At 70.8% G+C, this 7,998-nt stretch overlaps 3 protein-coding genes across 3 annotated transcripts in view; 2 read left to right on the forward strand and 1 right to left on the reverse strand.

Moving 5' to 3' along the window:
- The window catches only part of CHLNCDRAFT_139631 (hypothetical protein), a gene marked incomplete at both ends in the record, with an annotated part of 7,691 nt that extends 3,688 nt beyond the window's left edge, over positions 1 to 4,003 (reverse strand). Inside the window, 13 exons of the mRNA XM_005844071.1 lie at positions 188 to 315; positions 492 to 615; positions 808 to 888; positions 1,050 to 1,127; positions 1,385 to 1,507; positions 1,680 to 1,752; positions 1,919 to 2,054; positions 2,189 to 2,471; positions 2,644 to 2,846; positions 3,031 to 3,156; positions 3,255 to 3,353; positions 3,434 to 3,809; positions 3,920 to 4,003. Of these exons, the coding sequence (XP_005844133.1) occupies positions 188 to 315; positions 492 to 615; positions 808 to 888; positions 1,050 to 1,127; positions 1,385 to 1,507; positions 1,680 to 1,752; positions 1,919 to 2,054; positions 2,189 to 2,471; positions 2,644 to 2,846; positions 3,031 to 3,156; positions 3,255 to 3,353; positions 3,434 to 3,809; positions 3,920 to 4,003 (1,914 nt within the window). The remainder of the gene's footprint in view (positions 1 to 187; positions 316 to 491; positions 616 to 807; positions 889 to 1,049; positions 1,128 to 1,384; positions 1,508 to 1,679; positions 1,753 to 1,918; positions 2,055 to 2,188; positions 2,472 to 2,643; positions 2,847 to 3,030; positions 3,157 to 3,254; positions 3,354 to 3,433; positions 3,810 to 3,919) is intronic.
- A 299-nt stretch (positions 4,004 to 4,302) lies between these two features.
- Positions 4,303 to 5,926, forward strand: CHLNCDRAFT_139632 (hypothetical protein; the record flags this gene model as incomplete). Its single annotated transcript, XM_005843997.1, has 7 exons — positions 4,303 to 4,395; positions 4,562 to 4,701; positions 4,832 to 4,975; positions 5,140 to 5,218; positions 5,343 to 5,370; positions 5,444 to 5,565; positions 5,762 to 5,926. The coding sequence occupies 7 exons, from the start codon at positions 4,303 to 4,305 to the stop codon at positions 5,924 to 5,926; spliced, it is 771 nt and encodes a 256-aa protein (XP_005844059.1).
- A 638-nt stretch (positions 5,927 to 6,564) lies between these two features.
- The window catches only part of CHLNCDRAFT_139633 (hypothetical protein), a gene marked incomplete at both ends in the record, with an annotated part of 1,997 nt that continues 563 nt past the window's right edge, over positions 6,565 to 7,998 (forward strand). Inside the window, 5 exons of the mRNA XM_005843998.1 lie at positions 6,565 to 6,622; positions 6,762 to 6,883; positions 7,033 to 7,299; positions 7,415 to 7,610; positions 7,747 to 7,952. Coding sequence (XP_005844060.1) covers positions 6,565 to 6,622; positions 6,762 to 6,883; positions 7,033 to 7,299; positions 7,415 to 7,610; positions 7,747 to 7,952 — 849 coding nt within the window. The remainder of the gene's footprint in view (positions 6,623 to 6,761; positions 6,884 to 7,032; positions 7,300 to 7,414; positions 7,611 to 7,746; positions 7,953 to 7,998) is intronic.

Genomic DNA, 7,998 nt, shown 5'->3' on the forward strand with positions numbered 1-7,998 from the left:
GGGTGGGGGTGGGCGAAGGAAAGAGAGAGGATGCGTGAGCGTGGGGGGCAGAGTGGGACAAACTGGAATTGGGCTTGCAAGACGCATTTGACGCTGGCAGACAGGGCGGGCACCCGTCACCAGCCAGTACCACACACACACACACACTCACACACACACGCACGCACACACACACACACTCACTCACCTGCGACCGCAGCTCGTCGTCCAGCCACTGCCCCACCAGCATCTGTCCCGTGGCGGCGTCCACGGCGCAGGCGCCCACCCACACGCAGGGAGGCGCGCCGCTGTGCTCGGCGGCGGCCATGAGCGCGTCTGCGGGGCGGGCACGGCGGGCGGGCAGGCGGCTGGCTGGCGTTGCCTGCGCTGCGGACAGGCACACGGCAGGCGGGGGGCTGGCAGATTGCGGCCAGCTGCCGCCTGCCCGTGCCCAGCCGGCCGCGGTCGGTGCCAGCCGGCCCGCCACCTTGCGCCACCTGGCGCCAGCTCACCCGGCACCGGCAGCTCCGCCAGCGCCAGCAGGTAGGCCGCCTCCGGCTGCGCCGCCACCATCTCGGCATCGGTCAGGGTGCCCTGCGTCAGCACCGCCACCTTCTCCCGCCGCACCACGGCATCCTGCTCGGCAGCGGAGGGGGTAGGCGGTAGGCGGTAGGCAGAGGCGGACCAGGGACAGGAAGAGGCGGGGCGAGGCGTCGATTGCATGGCAATGGGAGCGAAGGCAGCACCAGCAGGCAGAGGGGACACCAGCAGGCGGGGGGGCCAATGCGGCCCGCTGCTCCCCTGCCTCGACTGCAACCCGCGGCTCACCCGCTTGAGCCCCTTGCGCGCCCGCTCCTCGTTGCGGGCCTTGAGCATCTCGGGGGTTTCTACCTGCTCAATCACCACCACCTGCATGACAGCACAAGCAGGAGGGGAAGGGGCGGCACATGGCAGCAGGATGAGAGCAAGCGACGGCCCTGGGAACGCAGGCGCAGCAGCAGTCTGCATGTGCAGGGCAGCCGACGGGCCGGGCCCGCAGGCGCAGCCCCTCCCACGGCCACCGGCCCCACCTTGTGCCCCGCCCGCGCCAGCCGCTCCGCCATGCCGTGATAGGCGGCCTCCGGGAAGCCCGCATGCGGCTTGTCGCCCTGCACCCGCGCACCACCAGCGCTCCCCCGCCCGTCATTGTCACACGCCCCGCCAGGCGCGGCGGCAGCGCTGCCGCCCGTGGTCCGGCTCGCTCCGCCAGGGAGCCCTGGCCCTCCCGCCACCCCGCCTGCCAGCCACCCATACCCTTCACCCGCCCCTCCCTGCCAGCAGACGGTCTGCCGCTGCGCCTCCTGCCCCCTCCCTCCCTCCCTCCCTCCCTCCACCCCTCCCTGCACCTCTCCCACCCCCGCCCCACCTTCATGTAGCTGAGCCCCAGCACCTCCACCGCCACATGCGCATCCATCTCAAACAGCTCGTAGAACTTGCCCATCTTGAACAGCAGTACGCAGTCGTAGTGCTGAGCCTTGAACTCCCACCACTGGAGCAGCGGGGGCGGGAGGGGCAGGCAGGGCCGGGCGGGAGGCGCGGCGCGGTGGCGCGCAGGTTGGGTGGGCGGGCGGGGACGGTGTCGGGAAGGGAGCGCGGGGGTTGGAGAGGCAGCGACGCCGGCGCAGCTGCCAGCCGGCACCCCCCTGCACAGCGCCGCCCACCTGCTGCTGCCCCGGGGACACCTTGTTCTGCCTGAGCCACTCGGGAGGCACATACAGGGTGCGGGGGTCGTAGCTGCACGCGGGGGCAACGCACGAGTGTGGGTGCAGGGCATGGCTGGAAAGGAGGGCAGCCGCCGGGGTTCCTGCAGGCGGCTGGCAGCGCAGCGGGCGGGCCCGGCTGGCAGGGCGCTCAGCGGGGCGCCCTTCTCCCCCCACCCCCTCCGTGCTCGCTCGCTCACTCTAGGTCGTCTGGCCGCCGCCGGGCGGCATCCCGGATGCGGTCTGGGTGCAGGAAGGGGAAGGCGGCGTCTACGCGGCCGCTGAACCGAGGCGCCAGCTCCTCTTGAAGCGCGCTGGCCGGCGCATCGCCCTCGCCTGCAGGGCCGGGTGGCGCGCAGGGCGGGGCGGGGCGGGTGTGTGCGGGTGGCGGGCAAGCCACACGCCGCCTCTGCAGCATCCAGGCAGCCAGAGGCAGCGCCTGCGCTGGCGAGCCGGCGGCAGCCCGGCACCTGCGCCGCCGGTCAGGGGGGTGCCGCCCAGGGCGCGCGCCAGCGAGGCGGGCGTGGCGCCGGTGCCGGGCGTGAGTGCCGGCAAGGACGGCCGCGCGGGGCGCGCCGCGGTGCGGCCCGCGGTGCCCGCTGCTGCCGGCAGGCCCGCGGCGGCGGCGGAGCCCGGGGTCAGGCCCACGCTGCCGTTGACGGCCACGGGGGTCGCCCCCGCCTTGCCGCCGCCCCTGGGTGCGGCGGCCTTCTTGACGCCGCCGCCGCCGGATGCCGCCGCCGCGCGCTTGCCCTGCACGCGCGGCCAAGCAGCGGCAGCGTGGCGCCTCATGGGAGGGCTCACGGCTGCCTCGCTGGCTCTTGCCCCATACCCCGCTGCGGCCGCCACCGGGACACGGGCACCCCGCGATCCAGCCAGCCTGCAGCAGTGGCGAGCTCCCCGCCTGCTGCTGCCGCCCACCCACCTTGGGCGGCCCACTCTCAACCGACAGCTCTTCCTCCTCCATCTCCTCATCCTCCTCATCCTCATCCTCCTCTTCATCCGCCAGCGAGGCAGCCTCCTCGTCGCTGCTCTCCGCATCCTCGCTGGCCGCATACTCGCTGCCAGACGCCTCCCCCGCCTCCGCCTCGCTCTCGCTCTCCACAATCGCCGCCTTGCGCTTGCGGCCTGCACGCGGCGGCGGCGGAGGCGCGGCAGCGGCGGTCGCGCAGCTGCGCGGCGGCGCCAGCCAGCCCGCCACTCGCCACCACCGGCCCGTGTGCCCAGGCAGGCAGCAACGCCGGCAGCCAGCCCAACCCCCAGCGCGCCGCACAGCATAGGCGGCAGCGTCCCCGCCCCCCAGCCCGCGCACCCGCCGCCTGCCGCGCCTTGTCCTGCTGGCGGTCTGCCCAGGCAAACTTCTCTGCCCGCAGGTCCACCCACTCCTCATCCCCATCATCATACAGCACCAGGCACTTGCCGCTGGCACCGTTGTACTCTGCAGGAAGGCAGGCAGGCAGGCAGCGAGGGGGGTGAAAGGCCCCGGGGGCGAGAGGGCCAAGGGGCGGTGGGGCGGCGGCGAGGCTGGGCAGGCACTTGGGCGAGCACAGCGCCGGCCCTGCCTCCCGCTGGCGCCGCTCCAGGCCTGCTGCCCCGCCTCGGCGCAGGGCTGGGCGCAGGGCTGGCGCTGGAGCGCTGTGCAGCCCATGGGCAGCCCAGGCGTGCCAACGCGGGCTGGCAGGCGGCGGGCGGCGCCAGGCAGCCAGCCTGCGCACACGTGCCTTGGATGTCGCCTGTGAACCAGGTGCCCTCGCTGGGCCAGTACACGCGCACCGACTTGCCCACCACGTCCGGGCCAATGGCTGCGGCGCCGCTGCCGGCCACCGCCGCCTCCCCGGCCTTGCCCTTGCTCTTCTCGTTCTTGCCGGCCGGCTTGCCCTTGCCCGCCTTGCGCGGCGGCACCGCTGCGGCGGCAGCTGCTGGCGCAGCCGCGGCCTGCTGGCTGCTCTTCGCAGCCGCAGGCGGCGCGGCACCCTGCGTGGGCGCTGCGGCTGCAGCAGCCGCCAGGGCGGTGCTGTCCTTGGCCGCCTTCACATCTGCCTTTGCCGCCGGCTTCAGCAGCTTGGCGGGCGAGGCGGCGGCAGCATCGGCCTGCAGCGGCGCGGGCGGCTGGCAGGTTGCATCGGCCCGGCGCTTGTCTGGCAGCCCACAGGCAGCAGGGCAGGAGCAACCCAGTGCGGGGCAAGGCCGACCTTCCGCACCTGGGCGGGCTTGGGCTTGGCGGCAAAGAATGCGGAGATGGAGCGCTGCCCTGCAAGGGGCTCGCTGCTCTTTTTGGGGGCCATGGCGCAGCGCTGCCAACTCAAATCGACATGCGATCCCCGGTCACCAGGGCGCACGGGACGCTGACCAACCGATCGCCACCACCCCTGTAACCTGTGGGTGGGTGGGTGGGTGTTGCAGGAGCTCGATTGAAGGTCGGCTTTCGATTTTAGGCCACGTCATGTACAGGATTTTGGGCTTGTTGGGCTGTTGGCCGCATCCTAAACCTTTGCAAATACTCGCAGCAGCTTGCAGCAGCACCCCAGCAGCCCGTAAACGACGCCCGCCGCTACCGGCACCCGCGCCAAAGCCTGCAGCCTCCATGACTGACTACCACACCGTGTACAAGGGCGATCCTGACGACACGACAAAATGGGACGACATACAGCGCAAGATGGGCAACCTGCCTGCCAAGGTACACCTCACATGGAGCCATGGCGGGCTCAGGACAGCCTCACGCACTTGCTGGAGGGCTGGGAGGATCGCCGGGGTGCGGCCGGAGTTGATCGGCCGGCGCTGACCCGCCGCCGCTTCCGCCCCGCCCACGTCTGCCGCCGCCGCTCCCGGCACCCCTGGTGCAGGAGCCTGGGTGGAAGCCGGAGGCGTACCAGCCCGAGGAGGAGGAGCGCAAGGACGCCACGTGGGTGGAGGGCAAGTCGGCAGAGGAGTTGGAGGAGCTGGAGGATGAATTTGTGGATGACCGCTTCATGGCAGAGTACCGGTAGGTGTGGCGTCACTTGGCGTGGTGCGTGGCTGCATGTTGGTATGTGTGGCTGGTGGTGAGAGGGGGGTGCTGGCGGTGGATTCAACCTCCTGACCGAGCTGCAGACGGCCTTAGTCCCTTGGTGCAGGCGCAAGCGGCTAGAGGAGGTGCAGAGGGGGGTGGCGCGGCCGCGCTTTGGCAGCTTGGAGGAGATCCGTGGCAGCGATTTTGTGGCGCAGGTCACCAACGCGCCCGAGGGCGTTTGGGTGGTGTGCCACCTGTACAAGGACCGGTGCGCTTGTGTCCATCCCAGTGGGGTGATGCAAGCATAGCCGGGGCCATGGCAGCAGCCGGTGCTCGGGTGCCCACCGCTCGTCGTCATCCCCGATTCGACAAGCTCCGCCTTCCAGCTACCTCCCCTCCCTCTCTGCCTATCCCTGCCCCCCCTCCCTGCAGCGTGCAAGACTGTGCCATCCTGAACCAGTGCCTGGCGGAGGTGGCCAAGCAGTACCCCAACACCAAGTTTGTGAAGATTGTCAGCACAGGCATGGGCGCACCGGCCTGCCTGCTGCCCGCCCGCCTGCCCGCCCGCCCGCCCAACCCGGTTCTGCATGTGACCCATGCGCCCCGCCCACCTGCTGCTGCCCCTGCTGCTGCAGCACCCCGCCACCCCGCGCTGCTCAGGCAGTGCGTTCTCCACTGGGCACCTTGACAAGTGTGCCGTCCTTCCCCCTCCTGCGCTGCCCTTGCTCGCCTGCAGAGTGCATCCCTGCCTACCCCGACGCCAACCTACCCACGGTGCTGCTGTACAGGGACAGGAAGTGCCTGCAGACCATGGTGGGCCTGCGCCAGTTTGGGGGCAGGAGCACCAGCCCAGAGCTGGTGAGCAGGAGGGCTGGGCTGGGCTGGCGCCGGNCGGGGGTGGCCTGGCTAGGAGCACCTGCCTTCCGCTGCGGCACAATCCGCCAAACCTGTGGCGTCGCCTCTGCCCTGCCCGCCCCGCATGCTCCCTCCTCCTCCCATTCCCTGCCCCCCCAGAGTCTGGCTGCTGCCGCTCCCTGCTGCTGCGCTGCTGCAGGTGGCCATCAGCCTCAACCGGCATGGCGAGGTGTGCGGCGATGCGGAGCACCAGGAGCAGCAAGTGCGTGACTTGGTGAGCCGGCTGCTGGTCCAGCGGCAGGAGGGCGGCACCGGAGCAGCAGCAGGGCGGCAAGGCCAGGACGAAGACTCGGACGTTGACTGAAGAGGGCGAGTCGGGAGGCTGCTGCTGTGCTGAGCCGCCAGCCGAGCTTCCTCCGCGTCTCCCTCTGCTGCTCCACCATTGCTGTGGCTTGCCTGCGCTGGCTGGTGCCTCGGGCTTCTCTGCTCTTCTTGCGGCATGCTCGCATTTCATCGCCCTTGGCTGGAGTTTGTAACCACTCGAGCGTCGTTTGAGGCAGCTGGTGTGAGCTAGCATGCCCACGCTATTGGCAGCGGGTGACGGGTGCCCGCCTGTGCAAAACATGGCAGGTGTGCTGTGGTCTGGGTGCCGTGGTGTGTGGTCGCCACGCTGGCGATGCCGCCTGGTCCCACACGCTGGCGCGGGGCTGGGCCTGTATGTACCAGCTCCTGTGCACGAGATGATGAGACCCAGGCAACACCCGCCAGCCTGCTGCGGGCATGCATTCCCACTCAAAGTGCGAAGGTGCGCAATTTGTCGGCGCCTGCGCCTAGTAGTCCCTGGCCATGGGAGGAAAGCAGGGAGGGCATCGAAGGTCAACCTGCGGCGCCCCCGCCAGAGCCCCCATTCCGCCCCAGCTCGGCCTCCTGTCGCCTTGCCACAGTTCCAGGCTTCCCTGCAACGCCCACCATCCTCCCCAAAGCTGAACCACCAACACCAAGATGACTTTCACCGTGAACGCCATGCGCCTCAGCTACCCCTTCTCCAGCGCGGCAACAGGTCGTTGGGGCATTTGTGGGCGCTGCAGCGTGCTGCCGGCTGCAGTGCGGGCGAATGGCAGGGCTCGATGGCAACGGTGGTGGTTGGGCCCCCATGGCAGCGCCAGCTGACCTCTGCCAATCCTCACGCTGTCCCGTAGGCAATGCTAACGCTGTGCGTGCATCCCTGCGGCCGCTGGCCCGGACATCTGTGCGGCCTCACATGGCCGCTTCCCTTTCAAAGCCTTTCGAAGCCTCCCTGTCAACCCCCGCGGACATCCAGGTGTGTGCCGCCACGCAGCTGCAGAGCCCTGGGCAGGCCGCCGCCCCACCGCCGCCGCCGCCGCTTGCCAGTCGCCCGCCTGCCGCCACTCGTCGACGCCTCCGCGCACCTGTCCACCAGCCTCGCCTGCCTGCCCCGCCTGCCTGCAGGCGCCCGCCACCTCCGCTCGCCCGTCCTCTTCAAACAACATCGTGCCGGCCACCAAGGCCAGTGAGCGCCTGGAACGGGCGCTCATCGCCAACCCCATCGCGCTGCCCGCCACGGGCCGGTCCCAGCAGCCGCTGCTGCGCATGACCTCCCCGACCATCTACGCCCACGGCTGCGGCGACCAGATGTGGGCACCGGCACAGTTCAAGGATGTGAATGCCGACGTGGCGCCCTGGCTGATCGGTATGACCGATGGCGAGGTGGAGCAGGTGGGCTGCGCGCCTCGCTGCCGCTGCCGGCACGCTCCGCAGCACCGTCACTGATGCATCGACCGCCAGCCGTGCCTGCCACTCACCCCGCCTGTGCGCCCGCTCCCTGCTGCAGACGATCATCCGCCACTTCCCGATGTTCACCCGCGACATCTTCGCCGCTGCCACGCATATCCACAGCGCCCACCCCGCCACCGCCACCTCCATCATGGCCAACCTGCTGGACATGCACGGCCCCCTGCTCTCCTCCATCGCCCCTGGCGGCTCCAGCGCCGTCATCCTGATGCACAATGGAGTGGAGGTGGCGCTAGGTGAGCAATGGTGGCAGCCCCGGGGTGCGGCTCACCTGAAGAGATCCCAAGCCCACCCGCCCCATTGGGCCCCCAGGCACACCCCATGCTCATCCTGCCGTGCCCGCTCCCCTCCCCTCCCCCTCCCTCCCTGCAGCACGCGCTATCGCCCGCGCCCAGCAGCTGGCAGCCGCCGGCAACCGCCAGGCCGCCTGGAGCCTGGCTGCGCGTGCCTTCGATCTCCTCTCCCACCTGCGCTTCGGCAGCTTGGTGGTGGCGGCGCCCTTCATCGCCTTTTGGCAGGATCTCAAGACCCTCCTCTCCTGCCCCATCGCCGCCGCCGCCGTCAGCCAGGAGGCGGTGGTGCAACTGCATGAGGCATGCGCCCGGGCCGACGACTGCCTGTGGG

Source organism: Chlorella variabilis, assembly GCF_000147415.1.
Source record: "Chlorella variabilis unplaced genomic scaffold CHLNCscaffold_25, whole genome shotgun sequence".
Classification (NCBI taxonomy): Eukaryota; Viridiplantae; Chlorophyta; class Trebouxiophyceae; order Chlorellales; family Chlorellaceae; genus Chlorella; species Chlorella variabilis.